Source organism: Cyclopterus lumpus, chromosome 18 (assembly GCF_009769545.1).
Source record: "Cyclopterus lumpus isolate fCycLum1 chromosome 18, fCycLum1.pri, whole genome shotgun sequence".
In the NCBI taxonomy this organism is placed as follows: domain Eukaryota; kingdom Metazoa; phylum Chordata; class Actinopteri; order Perciformes; family Cyclopteridae; genus Cyclopterus; species Cyclopterus lumpus.
The window spans coordinates 11,944,505-11,964,828 of NC_046983.1; the positions used below are offsets into that span (position 1 = coordinate 11,944,505).

Genomic DNA, 20,324 nt, shown 5'->3' on the forward strand with positions numbered 1-20,324 from the left:
TCCCTTAAACGGGAGAGACGATCTCCTCGGCTCATAACGTCAGCCCCATTACAGAACCATCATGTCAGGAGGCGTTTAAACCGTCTGGCTCCTGTTCTTCATTGGATTCCAATGATGTACTATTGGCTGTCGTGGTGTAAATGGGAGAGAGAGAGAGACGCGCACGCGTTCACTCGCTGCGACTCGTTTATGAAGACGGAACGCCGTTTGAACTTCCGAGAGCTTTTTTTCTTCTTTCGAGATTTCAAAACTCGACTCCCACTGCGATTTATGCATCCGCGCGTTGAGACGGAGGACGCAAAGGAAGACGTATCCGCCTTTCTCTTGTCGGTTCATCTCGACCGAGGCCAGACTGAGCTTCTTAGAATGAGCATCAGTTTGACAGAATAGTCCGTTGGAGTGAGTGATGACATTATGGCATACCGCTATACATTGTTCAAAAGGAAAGGTTCACTGTTTTTGGGCGAACCTTATTAAATGCATCTTTATAATCCCTTTATATTAAAGTATAATAGAACCCCAGCAATCATTTTAGTTTAGAAAATCTTACCCTACTGCTTCTTTCTGGCTTTTGAACTTCATGCTTTCAAAATCCATGATTCAATTCAATTTATTTTGTACAGCCCAATATCACAAATGACTAATTAGCCTCAGAGGGCTTTACAATCTGTACACATATACGACATCCCTGTCCCAGGACCTCGGGTGATAAGGCTTGAACGCTCAACCATAAAACGGTCTCAAAAGCATGCTTTCCATCAGGTTTTTTTGTTGTTGTTGCAGTTTCACATTTCTCACACAGATGAAAAACCTGATCGAAAAGCTCAGTCTGTGCCCTTTCATTAGTCAAAACATATAGACATGTCTGACTGTGCCACGAGCTTCAAAAAGGAGCTTCACCACTACCATTGTGAGGCCTTAACTATCTACAGTTGGACTGTGTAACCACCCAGCGAGGCGCTGTAGGAGAGTAACGCCGTCAGACAGGTCCTGTTATTGCTGCATGACTATAAATGAAGTCTGTTTTAAAGTCTTCACATATAAGATAACGAACTGTTTAAAAGGAATGCATGTCCCTTAATGAAAGCCCTTTCCCCTTTCAGAACTGGCTCCCACAGCATAATGAGACATACGGAGAGGAGCGTGGCACCTTTTTAACAATATCCTGCAGAGTGAGGCACTGAGTTCACAGAGAGGTTTCACGGTCTCTCTTCAAAGATTTACTTTTAATGTGACTACTCAAACACGGCTAAGCTGAACCCGAGTCATCTTTCTCTGGTCAGTCTCGTAATAACATCCCGATACACTGCAGTCAGTTAAGCCCCGTCTATCCAAATATCCCCTCGGTTTTACTTTTGCAATAACCTTTTTATCTGTCCAAACATGAGATGAGTAGACAGTGACTGGGTGTCCCACAGTAATGAAAGAGTCTCCTGCACCATGATCGGCTACCAGGAGGAATTTAATCTTAGAAAGGGTTTCCTGCTCTTCCTCACGTTGCTTCACCATCTCACGATGAGCACAGTCACTGAAACAGAAGCCCTTTTTTACTGCAGGCCTTTGTTGTTTGGTTCTTATGTTTGTTCGTGTGATCTACTGAAAGCACTCCAAGTAGAATAAGCATAATCGCTCCGAGTGGTTTTCTATAATTGAGCATTAAATTAAATGTTTCAACCTCAAGAGGCTCACTGGGCATATCTCTTCCGCAAACGTGAGTATCCTCAGTGTTCAAACAGGAAGAGTGAATTTACTCTTTGAAACCAGTTCGTAACAATTGCACTTCACATCGGACCATTATCACGAAGTGTTGATAATTGGTCTCGTTGTTGACTTTTCAAACCCGAGGCACGCCGTTTTTTTTGTTTTTGTTCTCTGGCCAATTTCAAGTAAGTGCATATTATCACGGCACGCTAGTGGGCCGTTCATGCCTCGAGAAGTTTCAATAACGGATGATTTTCTCTATTCTTTTAAGAGCAGGGGCAAAAAAGCACATTCAAAGTCTATTGAGGGAGCTCGCGGAAGACTGACTTGTGGGAGAGGAGATGGAGGCATGAGATATGCTTTCAATGGCACATGATTTTCATAGCTCAAACCAGAAAGACAAAGAGGTACAATCACTGTCATGAGCGAAACACGGAACGGATCCACGGAAAGAGGGGGAAGAGAATGGAGAAAACAGGCACGGCTGTTACGGCACATTACAATGTGGGAGCACATACAGAAAGAGTTTAATTAAAATGATAACCATCAGAAAAGGGAAATGCAGGCCTTTCTTACATGACTGCTTACATGACAAATGCAAACAAATTATGGGTATTTCCTCGTTACTATGAATCTTCCGAGTGCCACATCGCTGGAACAAGAAGACAGTTGGCTTAGCCTAAAGACTGGAAGCAGTGGGAAACTGCTTCCAGTCTGCCCACCAGCAGCGTACTAATTTGCATCCGTTTAATCCGTACCGAAAGAATAATTGGCGGTTACGTGTAGACCTATTCCCCAGTGATGAAAAGATTCCATACACTGCCCTTCAGCACAAAGACACTCACCTCCCCAGTTCTCCAGGCTGTAAAGGTTGCTGAAGTTGTGGCTGACGAAAGGCGAGATCTTCTTCAGGTCGTGGGTCCGAACCCGAGTCGCCAGGAGCGATTGGTGGGCATCCCTGAAGGTGGTATCCATTAGCAACAGGCCTTGGTGGGCACGGACAGCCTTGGCGAATCCCTCGGGACCGTCACGCAGCAACACGTCCCGGAAACCTATTGGAGGATCGCCTATTAGGGAAGGGGGGAGAGAAAGACATTAAAGTTGAGAATAATAACACAAGGGGCTAATGAATAATCAAAGGGGAAATGGTCCATACGATATTCGAGTGGGCCAGACGAGCACAGAAGCTGCCGTTATTTACACAGTGTTCTCTTTTTAAGTTGTGCTTTTAACATGTCTGGCACTTCACTCGGCCTCCTCTCATTTCTGCTTCAATCGCCCTCAGCTCAGGGAGATCGACGAGAAATGAAATCAAGAACTTGAGCCCGGCAGCCATCTTATTAGACACACCACCCACCGATTTGTAAAAATGGATCTCTCCTGGTGACAGTGACTCATTCGGCCACGATTTTCTATATAAAGTAAGCAGCTACTGTTTACTGGAACAAGAGATCCCAGTGACTAAGCTCGGTACTGTATGGCTGCCACCCAAAGGCAAACTGGATCCAGAATGGCTGCTTTGGCACTTTCCTTGCATCTCTGAATTCTCTGCCTTATCAGGCCAGAGACCGTGTTTTTACGTGCCAGATTTACACCAGCGATCAGAGAGCTGTCTTGATGACCATATTTGAGCATGACATATGTTTGTTTATTTTCTATTTTCAAGTGTGGAGGCCGCTTCTATATTTTCTACTCTTTTTGAATCCATGTTCTTTGACTTATTGATGTGTTTCACATATCCCTATATATAAAACATTTGTCTCAAAACTCTCCAACAATTATACCCAGACCAAAGTCTACAGCCATACTAGCGGCTCTGTGAGTCTGTACTTTGAGCTAAATGTTAACACCAGGATGCTAACATGGCCAGTATAATGTTTTCTATGCTCACCATCTTAGTGAATGCACGCTAACAGCTTCTAATTAGCACTTAACACAAAGTATACATGGGGAGGTCATTAGTTTTGAAGGTACTTGGTATGGCACTAGAGGAAAAGTCCTGAGGATTCGTCCTCTGGGGCACGCTTGTCCGTACCAAATCACTCACAAAAGCACAAAAAGGACATGTCAGGTAAACACAAAGGGTATTGTAATCAATCTTCTGGAGACCATGAATGTCTTCCAATCCATCCTGTTTATAATGAGACATTTTAAGGAAGAAGTGAACATTTTGACCTGCTAGTGGCCGCTATATAAAATGTCAGGTTTATCCCCTGGAGACCGTGAAGGTCTTCTAAATAATTTCATGGCAATCCATCCTGTAAATAAGTCAGCCATGGAGCCGTGCTGCTCAAGAGCTATGCAAGCTTGCATATGATTTAGGTACATCGCATAAAGCAATATCTAATTAGAGGTCTTCAGAAACCTTGTAGGATCCACTCCCCGAGAAACCCCGGATTGAGACTGCCAGACATGTTGGCATTAGAGTGTTCCTCATCTAACCTCTCTCTATCAGCCGCTAAAGGCTTTCGCGAGGAGGAATATAATCTATCCGCGTGGAATCCGCAAGAGAAATGCCGTAATTTCCAGTTCATAAAAACTAAATAGTTCTCAAAACAAACAAGTTATAAACAGTGCAGAAACCTTGCCCTACGGGCCCTGCCTCAGCCAGCCCTCTTATTTTAATCCAGCTCTTTCCTCATCGCCCTCTCCTCTCCGTGCCTTGCAATTTAACACAAGCACAACCAGAGGCAATCAAATATTGGGAGGTGGAATTGGGATCTATTTTCACTGCAGTGTGTACAATAATCAATCAATTAAATTAGTTAATGAGGTCTGCCTGCCTAGTTGTCCTCCAACCCGCCGTCCCGCTCTCTCTAGCCCATCTCACTTTCCCTCCATCTCGGCGTCGCTTAATATTCTCCAGGCTAGACGAGCTCTGTGAAATCACACTGCCGTAGCAAATAGATACCGACACTTTGAACTTATCAAGATCTGCGTATAATACGGCTGAGTGGAGAACACCCCGCACACCTACACACACACACACACACACACACACACAGAAGAAATTGATTCATACTCAAAGTCCTCTCATTTCTCAAATAAACTTGCTTTCGAAGTTATTGTTTTACCACTCTTTGAGGAAATTAGGGGCTTGTGTACTGGGACTACTGGGACCAAAACAATGGCCTCTGCATGCGTTATGTCTCCAACAGAGAGAGGACACAGTGTTCAGGTGGATTTGCGCGTGTGTGCGTGCGTGCGTGTCGTATCATTACGCTGCAGAAACAAAAAGCAATAAGGAGATATAAGTCCCAAGTGGATGCTGTGCTCGACAATTGACCCACTTTTACACACACACACACACACACACACACACACACACACACACACGGCTCCCGCTATCTAGCTTCTTAGCTCTCACTTCTCTCCTCTTTCTCCCGGGCTGGTGTCATTTCATTCCTATTCGCTCGTTCGGCCTTCTCTACACACTCGACTCAAAGTGGCCCAGCGAGCTACGATGCTCAGAGGTACTCCTTTATTTGCAATTCGTGTGGAAGATAATCTCAGAGAAATAACAGCTTGAGTCGTCGCCGTCCTGGGCTGGTATCGGCCTCCTGAGCACACTGTTAAATGTCTCGTATCTTTGTGTTTAGGAAACTTTTAATAATCAGTGCTTTATTGCAGCCAGGTGTGCTGGAGAAGCCAATCACTTAAGCCGGAACATGTTAATGAGTCGTTAGGACTGAGACACTACAGAGAAGTTTAATCGTTTGTAATTCATAACATATATCCCCTTCTTTAGACTGTAACCAACCATTTACGTTACATTTGTATTTAGTTATTGCTTGCTATTTGCCATAACTTCTAAAAAATACCGCCTGATGGAAAATACCTTTGACTGGCACTAGCTTCAAGAACAGAGTTTATTTTTTAATATTTTATTTGTATGGGAGGTGTGAAACAAACAAACTGAAAGAAATGTTTTAAGAACAAAGAAGAAGAATAAAGGTTACCTTGCAGTACACGCACACGCACGCACACACACACACACACACACACACACACACACACACACACACACACACACACACACACACACACACACACACACACACACACACACACACACACACACACACACACACACACACACACACACACACACACACACACACACACACACACACACACACACACACACACACACAGCGTATCTTGAGGTTTCAGAAAGCCACATTTAAGACTCTATGACTCCTTTTAAGCCACCTGAAAATGAGTTTTGGAGCTAAACAAAAGCAAAAAATAAATAAATACAGCCGCTTGAAGATGACTAATGAAAGCATCAAAACCTAGAAACAGTGGACAATAAGTCCATTTGTGCACAGATTTCGCATATTGTGCTCCCAACTACCGTTCTACTGTAATCCTAAGAGTGGAAATGCAGCGCACTAATGGGAGGAGGGAAGTTGTCTGTCATTTTTATTAGTCAGACTTCCTCAAGCTAGCTCACAGGCATCTGGTGATTAACCTCTGCACGTCCTCCATTAAATAAATCCAGACAATAATTGGAACAAGGTGTACTTCACCATCGATGAAGCACCAGCAATCAGCCTTCACAGGGAACGTTTTAGAGTACAAATCTTAATTAGAAAATAATGGCCTTTCCTTACTTAACATGTTGTGTCAGGACACCCTCGGCCTGTCTTTCAGGAACACTTTCACTCCCCTCCTCCTCGGAGTGGAGGGAGCTCCCACGATAATAGATATTCTTGGCACCCTTCCTCTTTCTCCTTATCAGCAGGTGTGATGCTTTTTTTTGTGATATGACAATCTGATCTTTGCTCCTCTCTTTTCTGTGGGTGGTCCACTCCTCACTTCTTTCATCCTCCCCTCTTTCCCCATGTATCCATCTCCGTCCACATCCCTCCGCCTGCCACAATGGCGATTTTATCTACATATAGGGGGATTATACACTGCCCAAACCCCCTCGTCTCCTTTCATAACCCCTTTCTCCTTCCCTGCCCCGTCCTTCCCTCCATCCACAGAGTGTGATAATACAGGCCTAATCCCTCTCTTCTCCCAATCCCTCCGCCGAATGAAAGAAAGGATATAAGCACATTACAAATCTCATTACTAGGCTTTAGGTATGCCTCTGTGCGTGCCTGTGCTGCATACACTACTTCATCAGCTGCTTACAGTAGGTGTGTGTGTGTGTGTGTGTCTAGAGTACCTGCTCACAATATTTCCACGAGTAGACAAGTGGCAGGAAGGCACGGAGACACGCGCTCGCTCACTCACAGGCAGACGCACACAAACAAGGCAGATTATATTGTCCTATTCTACTCCATCCTGTTCCACCGTGCATGGCTTTTAGATGTCAGATATGATTAGTTATGCCTGATTAGGATTCATATTATTATTTTGTTACGAATCTGTGTTTACCGGGCACGCTGGGATATGTGCCGAGGCAGAACAGGCTGCTGATAAACAAGTCAGATTGATACAGATCACTGTTTTCTGGCTGTCAAAAAGGAGCAGCTGCAGAAAGTTTGCACCTCTCACAAAAATAAAAACCTGGGAGCGCAGTGGAAAAGGAGACATTTTCTACTTTTTAATGCCATAAAAAAAAAAAGAAAAAAAGGACCTCTCATCGATATTTCAAGATAAGTATTTTTACATTTCAGCCTTAGTTTAACCTTTCAAAAATCAGGAAGAGGCTCTATTCGAAAGGAGCAAAAAAAAAACCTGGAGCTCGACTCCGGAGACTCTAATACTCAACAAGCTCTCCAAAGAGCCCAGCTTGGCCTTCGGCCTTTCCTGAGAGACTCCAGGGGTGCTGGTGCAGAGCAGGGTGAGAAGCATCGAACTTCTGCCTTCACGAACAATGCACTGCACCCTCTCGCCGCCGTACTCACCGCTCAGCAGAGCACTCTGGGCCAAAACCCTTTTCCTCCCGGAGTGCCAAACGGAGCCATTTAGGAAGGCCTTTCCGCCTGCAGCTACGGCCTCTTCCGACAGCCCATTTGTCATTCGGCGGGGGCTTTTATCCAAAGTGTTTACGTTTTTATCATTGGGTGTCCCAGAAGAAATGAAACCCCCTCACCCTTACAGTGGCAACGCCTTGCTTAAATTAGTCCAAATGTAAGACACGCAACACGGGTGATGATGCATTGTGGCATTTTTATGGTAACAGTGTCCAGTGACGGTTTCAAAAGAAATGGTGTAAAGACAGAATCCAATGATCAGTTGCTGATCTTGTTGACACATTGCCCAACAAACAGAGCTACACTGTGGAAGCTGAAGGTCCTAAACTGCTTGTAATGCTTCGGCCGGGTATACTAATCGGAAAAAAGGTGTCTTTGGAGTTGGAACTGTGCGATAGAGTGGGAATTTTGCATTGCCATTGGCTGAACTGCACGCGATCGACATACCCATGGTGCCAGGAGGGATGACTGGATCTATGGAGGAAGGCTTGGCCTTGACTGGGATGGGTGTGGTTGGTCCATTTACCATCACATGACCTGAAACACACACAAAGACGACACCAGTCAGATGCAGTTCTGGAACGTATCGAACATCCAGTGAAGACAATAAAGAAAAGAAGAAAATCAATGAGGGTTATAAAACAGCAGTCCTGAGGCGAGTAAGGATCATGGTCACGTGTCCTGTTTTTGTGATTTAGAGATATTTAGTACACGTGCCATAACAAATAAATCCTTCAGACCAACCCTCAAGGTCAACTGAAGTGCATCCTTATTGTAATACGTCTTTTAGCTTTCCTTCATCCACGATTTGAACCGGTTCCAGTTAGGTCTTTTTGCATTGACCTTCCCCTCCTTTCCCCAATGGCTTGGTAGAAGGCGGAGATGAACCAAAGTCCATTCCTTTTAATTGCATTATCCATATCAATTAAAAGAAAATCTGTATTTTACGGACCACGTTTTTACTTTGAGGTCTTAAAAACGAATACAGCATAAATCGTAGAGCATGACACAGATTGTTTGAACCTTAGGGTTAAATACCACTGGTTCAAAGTTGGAGTCATATACAAACCAGCTCGGCACTTCTTCCCCCTCTGGTTTTTATCTCCTAACTGTAATCTTAGATTTCAAGTTTAAATGTCGTAATTGGATCAATTACAATCATTATAGCCCTCTCTTTTTATTTTATTGTTCCTCTTAGCCAGAATGTCATAATTCTGCACTGACAATTTGATTTATTTTTGCTCACTGAAATTATCACAATCAGCTCAGCTAATACAAACAGTTGTTTGATCAATGCTTGATAAACTACGGTGGAAGTCACAGAAACAATCACTATTTTAGTGCTATTAACCTTATAACCACATGAAGGCCTCGTTGAATGAACCGTTTGGAACGGACTGAGCTCCAGGCAGAAACTCACCCAGGTAGTGCAGGAGCTTCTGGGCTCGGTTCTGGGTGGGTTTGAGGTTGAAGAGCTCCTGGTTCTCGTCGATGAACTGGGTGTCCACGGTGGAGTGGAGGAACTGGTGGTTGTTGAAAACGTTCTGGAGGAACGGGATGTTGGTCTAGAGATGGAGAGACAAGATGGAGAGGGGGGAGTTTTTGTTATTTTTTTGCCCTCTTTATTGAGCGTAACCACAAAACAACAAAACACACACACACACACACACACACACACACACACAGAATATAGAGAGGCAAGACGGTCACGAAAGCAATCAATCAGCTCGAGTCCTGCTCCGCAAATGAATCACATGAAAGAAACAAAAAAAGAAAAAAGAGAGAGCAGCTCTTTTGAAGACAAGACTCTGCTAAAGAGCCACATTCAAATAACAGAGAACACTAAACGCTGCGCAATCTCAGCTCCGACAGACAAAAGCACAAACACACACAATCGGAGCAAAGGGAGAAAGTCAACTGTTGAAAGTAATTACATTCCGTTTCTATTATGTTGTTGTTTGCTCGCCTCCAAAGTATTATCAGGCCAATTAAGCGCTGTAAATTAGGTGGGGGAGGGGGGGTGAGTGGATAAGTTAATTTCATTAGTACATTTGTTGCTTTTTTTCCTCCAACTTTTGTAAGCACGTCTTAATAATACGAGTAGTGAAAGAAAAAGGGGAGAGAGATTTGCAAAAAAGAAGAAAAAAAGCAGAAAGCAGAAGGATTCAGTGAAAACAGGATATGGTAATCTGGTCTTGGAGCAGATTTAGATGTGTTTATTGCTGTTTAATGTCCCCCAGGGGAAGGTGGAGGGGGACTGAATGTAAGTGAGGAAAGATTATTTCCCTTTTACTTGCTAAGAGTGTCTTTGCACATGACCCGGAATGTCGGAGTCTTAAGCGGCATTAAAACAAGAAAGAAAGAAAAGTAAATCGTTGAAACTCATGACCCTGCATCCAGGTACCCTCTTTATATTCATAAATGCACATACGTACACACAAGCAGAGATCAGAGAGAAGCAGAGTCCCAGAGGGACCTCCTGCGTCCAGAGTGCCTTCTGAGCTGCCTCTACGCAAACATCCGCCTCATATCTGCATACATGGCGTCCATAAACAACCCAGTGGCTCGAAATAATTGTTCCTGCACAGTCACTCAGGAATCCCATATGTGTGGGAAGAGCATTGAACAAACCACTCGTACACACACCTCATTACTAGCACTGAGCGCGAGGGAGAGATCAATGCGCCCGGGTGAATATAGCGCAGCGGCATAGCCCAAATGAGATATATAGCAACACAGGGCCATGAGTTCTTCACATCTATATCTGATATCAGGAGTGGAGAGAACAAAGAGACAACAGCAATATCTTTATTGCAGCTGACAAAGAAATGTCTAATTCCAGAAAGAGGGAGATGCAGCAGAAGAAAGAGAAGTCTTCCACTTTGTCAATGCATAGAACCCATAAAGTACCATTCATATTTAACAACTAAGAGGAACAACACTGTGGACGTCTTTACAGGCTCTCATGTTCCCAGTCAAGAAGAGAGGGTTTCATTTTCTGAAGTACACAGGCAAACACACAGACACACACACACACACACACACACACACACACAGGCACACACACACACACACACACGCACACTGACACTGCATCCCCCGCCTCCTGCTGCAGGGAGGAGAGCTGGACAGCAGCAACAGAGAGCTGAGGGATGTGTACAGCTGTACTGCACTATAGTGGGCCTTGGGCTGTGGACCAAAACACTAACTGCAATATGCCTTCAGAGACCTGTGGTCATCATATTTTCATCCATTTATAGTGTCTGACAGGATAACTGTATTACATTATATGCTGCTGCCATACATGTACTTGGGGGGAACATAAGCAGCCATATGAAATCTGGAAATTCTTTCTTTCTACATTTCTATATAATTAACATTGAAGCATTCAAACGTACACATCTCCGCCTACCAGCAGCAGATCCAAGCCTAGGAATTAGCACTTCATATCTTGCTTAATGAATCCATACTTTAGTGAAAAGTGCCAGTATGAATGTTGCGCAACCCTTTTTTCAAGACTTTGTGCTAAGCTAAGCTAAATAGCTACTTGCAGTGGCATCATATTTACTGTACAGGCTTGAGAGATATCAACCTTCTCATCTCACCCTCGGCCAGAAAGGAAAAAAAAAAAATGTTGAACTACGTCTCTGTATCTCGTAAGTCTTTACTGGTGGACGATATTTTCCCAATTTAAATTTAAACAAAAAAAAAAGGAATATTTTTCTTATTTGCTTATTAAAAATGTTTTAATTGGCCTTGGGACATTTTGACATTTCACCTGTTCGTAATTTTCCCTCATGTTTCTACGTTTGATCTATTCTTCATCTATTATTTATACATGTAAACAAACCTAATAAGTGGGCATTAGGTGTGTGTGTGTGTGTGTGTGTGTGTTTTGGTTGTGGGGGGGTGGAGCGGTAGGACTAAAATAAAACTACACGGACAGGAAGAGACAGAGAACGAGAGATAAATAACACAAGCAGGCGCTGTTAATGAGAACGACTCGGAAAGAAAATAATGGAGAGGGACGACAGCCCCGCGTTAACACGCCGAGGTTTGTCCTCTCCCTCTCTGCTGTAGCAGATCAATGTGTTCATTATCAGGCTGCTCTGTGAGCCTGTGGCGAGCACGCACACCAACACACAGTGCGCCTTTAGTTCCATCTCCATGTTCCCCCTAATGATGAGAAACAGTGTCCCGAAAAAACACACACACACACACCTCTCTCTCTTTCCACCGCTCAGTATCTATGTGGCATTTATTTTTCGCTTGCCTCTCGGCGATATCAGACACTCGGATACTCGACGGAGGCCCTTCCCTGATTTAGAGGCCCCGTAACAACCGCTGGGCTGCAGCTCTCGCAGCTTTGCACGCAGCATGCAAAGCGCCCCCCGGTAATGATCCCCCGACGCATTTCAGATGGCGAACACGAGCAACTACACACACTTTTGAGAGCTGGAGTTTTACAGGGGAAGTAAACACGCCTAAATGGGAATTATCGCTCGCGCGGGCACACGTTTGCATACGCTCGCGGCTCAAGTTTCTTTTTTGGCGCAGAATAAAATCCTCCGTGCTCTTCTTTCCACCCTAAAATGACACTGGATTCGGATTGTTATCCTTTTACTCTCACGGTGTTTTCCGTTCATCAATGCTGCTCCGCTGACAGACGTTAGCGCAGCGAGGCGAGTATTGATGTCCCGGGCCGCTGGCTTGACTGCAAACACATCACGTTTTTTTTTGTGACCTTCTCACCTTTAGCGCTATTTTTACATCTGGATTGTTTTTTGGTGCGAGTTGCCAAATTTTGGAGTTCTATCAAATATGAAAAAAGAAAAGAAAAAAACTCCATAGCGACGTCTCTTCTCAATTACTCAAGGTAATCCACAGACCTTGTTGTATGAAAGCAGAGTTGATTGACAACATATTGATGAATAGAACTGTAGTTAGGAGGAACCTATGTATCTTTTGGGTTTTGGGGGTGAACTGTCCCTTTAGGTTTGACAATAAGATCAATTAAATGTACTGCAAGGGCAACATTACTTGCAAATGTTTGCTTAAGAAGGCGTGCCAAAGTTGTCAACAAACATCCACATTAATTTACACCCGACAGTAAAAAGCAGTCTGGGGATCCTGGGGAGGAAAAGATAAATAAATAACTTTCTAGTTGATTCTCGTTGTCTGCAATCTGTGTGCACTGAGATCAGGGCCCTATTTCTCGTACGTGGTTCAACTATGTCAATCAAATGTCCTATTATCCAGCTTAGATTAGCACGATGATTGACATCAGGCTATCGCGGTTTCTCAAAGGCTGATCCGCGCTCAAACCACCTCGTTAATTCAAACCAGACGTCAGTACTCAGGATAGTTGCGCGCGCACGTCCGACTTCAAAAGGGGGAAGCGTCGATCACCGAAACCATGATGTTTCTAACGGCACAAAGGCAAATAAACTCAAAGGAAGAGCCTCTATTTTTCTCCGCTGACGAGCAGGAGATGATCATGAATGTATATGAGGAACTCCAGACCATAATGATGGAACATCTAACACTGCCACCGCTGCGAGGGCTAGACAAGAAGCATGGCAACGTGTCAGACGAGTTAAATGCGTAATGATGCGTTCACGCGACTATTCACAGCGCTTTACTCGCTTGAGTTTACTCGCTGGACTATTTGTGGTTTATTCATGCGCTTCATTCACTTCACTTATGCTGGAGAGGGGGCGTGGCTTATCTCTGTGGAAACAGTTATAATTTCCGCCATCCACCATGAAAGAAATAACCACTATTTTTGCTTTATACTTGTTGTGGTAATCCCACAAACGTCGGAACATAAATATATATATACTGTATATATGATATATATATATATATAGCTGCCATTTTCTTCAGGGGGAGTGGTCAGCTTATCCAGGTAGACTGAATGAGCCTGCGCTGGAGCAGGTCCAAATTTGTGGATGTGTTGCTATGGTGATTTTGACAAACTTGCTTCGTGGAACCCGAAAAACCTGACTTATGTAATATTATCCTGAAAATTATCCCACTAACTACGTTAGCCAGGTACGAGAAATATGGCCCTGATGTCATTTTTCAATACGCAAAGCAGACAAACAACAAGCAGGTGTTACCGTCCAGGCTGCTCCTAACTTTTCTCTTACAACTTTTAAAGTAGAGTCATGTTGGAGCTGCTCTGCATGTGGTCATCGTACCATAACCTGAGGTTCAGACAGAAGGGCTGTAAACATGGCTGAAAATCATTTAGAATGGGACGTTGGCAGCTTCCTGCAAATGTTACGTAAAACAAAAACGTGTGCTGGTGGAAAAGTTGAAGCTTTTTGTGAACAACGCAGCGTGGAACGGATCGCGGTCAAGGCCTCACTGCCCCGAGGAGCGCATAGATCCAGGGTGGCATCAGAGATAATAAGTTATCAGTCACATTTGCTACTCTTATTCTTTAATGGTATGACACACCGGCAGTTTGGGAATCCCGTGTTACCTCATAGGAAACAACCTATTATTATCCAAGATGTGCCAAACATAAAATGTAAATACATGTTGTATTTCTTCATTGCTGAAATCTCTTTAAATCTCTCTAATTCCATTTGATCTGACTGCTTTACATGCAAAATGATCGTTGACCAGATTGGAACTAAATAGCTTAACCTTCATATCTTAATAGAAAAGTGACCGTGGTGGTGATCCACTAATACATTTGGATTGTTAAACAAGTTTGTGGGAACACCATATCAAATGTAACCCAAACAATCTCTAACACACCACTTTGGAAAAAAAAAACGTCGCCAACACACATGTTGATTTACAGTGAGGAATATTAATGATAGTGATATTAATTCTCTGACGTTGCGTAATTGTGGCTCCACAGCGTGCAACATCCCTCCAATTAGAGTCCCCAGAATAAAGCGTAGGATACTTACTAACTGAGGGATCACAGAACTGGTGAGATCAAATCCATTAATGTTCACTCACGCATAACATGAAAAAAGACAAAGCTGATGTGTTCATTTGCTTGTTGGAATTGGGCTCAGCACAACATGAACAAAACAACGTGAGCTCGTGAGCAACAAGGACGACTGGCAACCTGTGCTGGCGCATAGAGCTGTGGTCTTATACACCGACATATAACAGAGACCCTTTACTGGTGCAATGAAGTGAGAAACCAGAGAGTTGTGGCTACTCAGGAACACGCGCGTGGCATCAGTCGTGTCGAACTGAACCCAGAAATGGATGGTACGGCACTCCCCTGGCTATCCCTCCACTGGCTTTCGAATCCTGACGCTCGCCTGGAAAGCCACGAGCACGCCTGGTGAAATCCTGCGTTGGCAGGGTGTCTCTGATCCACAGCTCAACTGGATACACCCACACCCAAAGTGTCCTTGTAAACAACTCTGCTCTGTTCCTGCTGCTGGTGGAGATCAGTGTATTTTACCGTCTTCAAATGCAGACGATACACCCCACCTCTTCAAGCAAAAACCAGAAACCGAAAAACATCCGGACTAAATGTGTCATGTTGTCTTAGCGTTTCCTCGTCATCGATACCCGTCAACTACCTCTCTCTCCATCACATGCGGCCACTCTACTTTCTAAAGCCTTAATGAATTCCGTCAGTTTATTTTGGTGCTTTTCGTTCACTAGAGGCAAATATAGAAGTTTGTTCTATACGAGAACAGGATGCAAAGAGCATCAGAGGCGGTGCAGATTTAGAGTTTGGATTTTTTATGCAAAAAATTCAAACGGTGCTCGACATTGCGCACAAATGCACAACACCCACGCACACGCACAGACACACACACGCACACACATACACACACACCTGATCTCCAAACACTGCGTCTCTCTGTCACAGAGAACCTCCACACCACCTTATGATTAGGAGTTGAATAGGGGAGCTGTCGGGTCATTCGTCTTTTCTCTCCTCATCCGTCACGCCTTAATCACTGGGCCATGCACATAAACAAGATCAACACGCACACACACACACACACACACGCACACACGCACGGAACCACACACAAACTCAAGCAAATAAGTATAATGGAGGACTCTAAGGAACCTGAGGCCTGAAAGGCAACACGGATAGAGAAACAAGCAGACTGTGACATTTCTTTCCATGCACTTCCGTCTTTGCATCCGTCTTTTTGTCCCGGGTAAGAATGAGCAGGTGCCTTGACACCACCGATGACAGCGCACAGCGCTAATGTGACAGAGAAAAAAAGAGATGAAAACTGTGACCACTTCCTACTTCTGTGCGTCTCCTCTCTTCTAATTCTGAGGTCATGCTTTTTTTTTTTGCTCACTAGTTTGCTCTTTGTTTCTCAACTCTTCTCCGCTTCCTTGGTAGGCAACCAATGACTATTCACCATGACAACCATCTTCATCCTTTTCTTTACGACCATGAAATAAGGAACAAAGAATGTTAATGCCGAAGGGAATACGTCTCGTCTCCCTCAGAAGCTCCTCATCCCCGGTCTCACGACCTGTCCCATCACACAGATAACAGATTAAAGATGATTTCATGGCTGCGGCTACGAATCGGGTCTCAGTATTTGACATTTACCAAGGGGCTTTTTCCTCAGTGAAATCAAAAATCTGATTGGTGATCTTTCTGGTAATAACTCCCATCACCGCAGAGAAGTGTTCACCTTGGAGTTCATCAGGGGAGCTTTAGCCATATATCAATTTGAAATAAGCTCATTGGGTATGAAGAAACAAAAAGTACCCAAAAAATATTTCACAACCGCTATCTCCCTCTAGCACAGTGGCTCCACTTCGGAGGAAGAAAAATGTTCGTGCCCCACCACCCCAACAAAATTGGAACTAAATGGTCTATGCTGAATTTTTATTGAAATGTGACTCCTCCATCTGTGCTTTTTTCAAATAATAGAATAAAGAAAATTGAAATCGCTTTCAAGTAAACCAGATTGCTCCATCAGACAAAAATAAATAAAAAGTGCAATCACTTTGTTAGAACAATGCAAATAAAGTTGTGCAAAAAAAATACTCATATTTGGCAAATAGCTTATTGTGGCTGCAATTAACATGTTTGGCACTGAATACATTTTCAAGATAACAACAATAAGTGCAACCTGTGAAAAACTAAACAAAACAAGTTCAAATATTTGTTGTAAATATCTCGTCTGCCAGCCGAGGAAGGTGCTGCTCTCTGCCCTGAAGAGGAAGATTTAATTCATTCAGCTTTCCAAATATGTCACTGAGAAAGGCTAATTTCCTCACAAATTATTCATCCGCAAACTTGCCTGCAAATGAATAATTATAATTGAAGAAATAAATTTGACTCCAAAAAAGTATAATATATATATATATATATATATAAAATAAATCTTGGACCTTGTGATCGCGCATGCGCACCCGTAACCCGTTAACGCCGTAACCGTAACGTACACATTTACACGTACTTTTGTAATATGTGAAGTTCTCGGCACTATATGTGAACCCCCCCCCCCACTGTAATACCTCGGCGCCCCACAGTTTGAGAACCACTGCTCTAGCATGAGGTTTGCATCGGTGTACCCGAGGTTTAATGAGGAACAGTCCATGCTACAGTCCAGCTACGATCCCCCATCGATTTCAAAAGGACTTCAGAAATAGATGTAAAGGAACAAAAGGTTTGAGAGACATACTTTAATATCCAGTCATGGGGAGGACTTGCTTAATGTGCTTTCAGATGCCTCTCTGAGTTGAATGGGCCACTGTCCATGGTGCTGAACTAGCCAGACATCCTAGACAAAGGATGTGAACCAGCTATCTCACTGTTGTCAAGACATGTCTAGTATAACGCCGGTGTCCAATAGGAGAACTACATTTTAAGATTGAAAGCACGGTAAATGGTACCCCCCCCCCCCCCCCCCCGCTTACAGTAAAAGCACCAGTCAATGTGTCAGCGGTTTAAAAAAAAGTGAACGCTTTGCAGCAACAAAATTGTTTTGTTTTGACTGATATTTTATTTTTCCTCAAGCTCTCTGAAATATAACTATCGCTCTAAGCACCTCCATGTGCCAGCCTATTCACAGAGGTTTGCTCAGACTGTCAACGGCAATGTGTGGGGGGGGGGCTGCTAAAAGTAATGTAGAGAATCACCAGCTGAAGCAGAAGGAGAAGTGGGGTAAGGGAAAGTGGACACAACAAAGGTGCTTTTTTTTTTGCTCACACATCTAAAATATATGCCACGTGTGTGACGACACTTAATTGACTTTTAAATGCTCTTGCAACAACGACGCAGGATGATAGTTTCTTTACTACCAGGGGAGACGCATTCGCCAGGAATCAACAGCGATGTGTGATGTGTCATCTTTAAACGGCGTGACTCAGATTGTGCTGAACCAGCTAAAAGGAGGCCTGGTCTTTCAGGGACCCCGAGACACAGGCGTATTAAAACAGATAGCTACTTAGTGGTATTTTGGGATTCCTTAAGCAGTGGGCCTGTGACGCATTTAACTGCTCGTGATGAACTCCAAAACCCACAGGGTGAGTCGTCTCAGACTCTGTTAATTATACTTGTACTTGTGAATGATCATCTCGCATCTTTGTATGCCGCAAAATCATCACGATCATTTGGCATTCAGTGCTCGAGACCACATGTGCCACCGTAACCGCATTTACATCGAATGTTTTCATTTTATTAAACTATACAGACACCTTTTCTTTTCGTTTTTCTTCGATTGCCACAACAACATCCCCCCCCGTCGCCGGGTGTATATTCCTGAAAACCATGCAGCTCCCCGCCGAAAAAATATAAACTGAACCGGAGCTCCCGCAGAGAGCTTTGAGATGAGCATGAAGCAGCAGGAGATCGTCAACCTTTTACAGCCTGAAGAAAACATTGGGAATTCATAGTTTCACTGTGGGGTCCCATCTCAATAAACCCTTATTACTACCGCTACCACGAAAGTAGAAGCAGAGCTGGAGCCGATTCGGCGGATTAATGATAACATTGCTTGATATTCTACGACGAAAAAAACTGATGATCTGCGAGGCAGATTATCCTTTAACGGGGAGAAGAGCACCTCTCATGCGCCAAACTACGGATTCCATTTGGATAATCACGCCGAATGGTTTCAGTCCACTGTTTCAGGTAATGACAGCCAGTTCCAACGGAAGCTCTTCTGCTTTCGGCCGTTACTCATGTCAGTGGATACGTGGTTAACCTGTCAACAGTGAGGCGTAATTTTGCTTTTGGGTTTGACGTGTAGTTTAACATTCGCTCCACCGCCCCGCTCAGCAGCGGTGTGCTGTGAATGCGAACTCCCCCCGACTGGAGTCACTCGAGTATTTATAACGCACAAACTCACAGCATAATGAAGTTTCTGTGAGAAATGTTTTCAACTCTCATATTCTTGCTGTGAGACCCCACAGTGTGTGCAGACCCAGGGTTGAATAACACCAACGCGGAGGCTCGTTACTAATTTAAAAGGCTATAATTAACCATCGCCTATAATCACGATGTTGCGAGAGACACACGCCATGGGATGCAATGGACATTTCAGCCTTAGAGCTTCCTTGTATCTCCCTTAATCTAAACAATGGTACCATTCGTTATCAGACTGCTTTCCCTTTAAACCTCTCATTACTCCTACTTGGCATCCTCCCATTTTGTATCCAGATTCACATTTTTAAAATGTGTGGTGATGCTGTAAAGAGCAACGTGCAGTATGTTTACGTGGTCCAAATACTGTGAAATAAAAACAGAAATATATTGAGGTGTAAACCCCCCCCCCCCCCCCCAAAAAAAAAAAAAGAAACCAGCGAACCAGAAGTGTATGAAGCGCAAAGGTTGCAGTAGAGAAAAATAAACAGCCGGCATGAAGCGAAATTAAGGTTTCCATAGCGCTGGAGATGAACACTCAAGGTGTGACCTTCAATTTCTAGTCCTGTAGGAAAACCGCAGCTGCACGCTGAACAACCCCTTTGCCCGTCTAATTAGCGAGCACAGACGGCACACTCCAAAGCCATATACGGCATCACTTCCAACGCCTTTTTTGTGGCGGGTTTTGGCCTGAGAGTGTTACAAAATGTTCTCAAAGTATCAACACTCTTAGTAACAAATGCTTTCGCACACTAGACCGAGGTGTTTCTGATAATAACGTGGAACATGTTTCTGGTTTACGAAAACAAGCCATCTGCCTTCGCTAACTACCTGCGGGGGTCAACCTCAGGTGGAAAGGCCACGAGGATTCGTTGAATGAGAATCAGAAGAAGAAGGAAAAAAAAGGTGTCTCACCGCGCATCACATTCAATTCCTCCGGCCTTCCGTTTGCCGCCACCATCATCAAAGTGATGCGTCTCATCGAATGGGGCTCTCTGAATCGGTGAAAAGGTGATTCATCCACACCGCACTAATAGATATTGAGCAAAGATCACTGGACTCCTATTTAAAAAAAGAAGCTGAACCAATATAAAAATGTTGACTCGACCAACAAGACCATATTAAATCCTTCCCGTCCATCTATGGCTCAGCATGATGCCTCTAATCCAAAAACATGTCTGTTTCCAGGGACCGGAGGCCACGCGGGACAACAAATGACTAACACCCGCCACTTATTTACAGAATGTACTATAACCGTCTGGATTTTTCTCAGCACAGAACATCATGCATTATTTATTTGAATGTTTCATAGCCTTATCTTGGTTTGCCTGTGATTTTCGAGTCGAGTATTTATAGGT

The 20,324-nt window shown here is 43.8% G+C and overlaps 1 protein-coding gene across 1 annotated transcript in view; it reads right to left on the reverse strand.

The window, feature by feature from the left end:
• The window catches only part of pcxb (pyruvate carboxylase b), a 243,787-nt gene that overhangs the window by 45,801 nt on the left and 177,662 nt on the right, over positions 1-20,324 (reverse strand). Inside the window, exons 13-15 of the mRNA XM_034557049.1 lie at positions 9,052-9,196; positions 8,079-8,168; positions 2,547-2,768 (exon numbers count right to left, since the gene is read on the reverse strand). Of these exons, the coding sequence (XP_034412940.1) occupies positions 2,547-2,768; positions 8,079-8,168; positions 9,052-9,196 (457 nt within the window). The remainder of the gene's footprint in view (positions 1-2,546; positions 2,769-8,078; positions 8,169-9,051; positions 9,197-20,324) is intronic.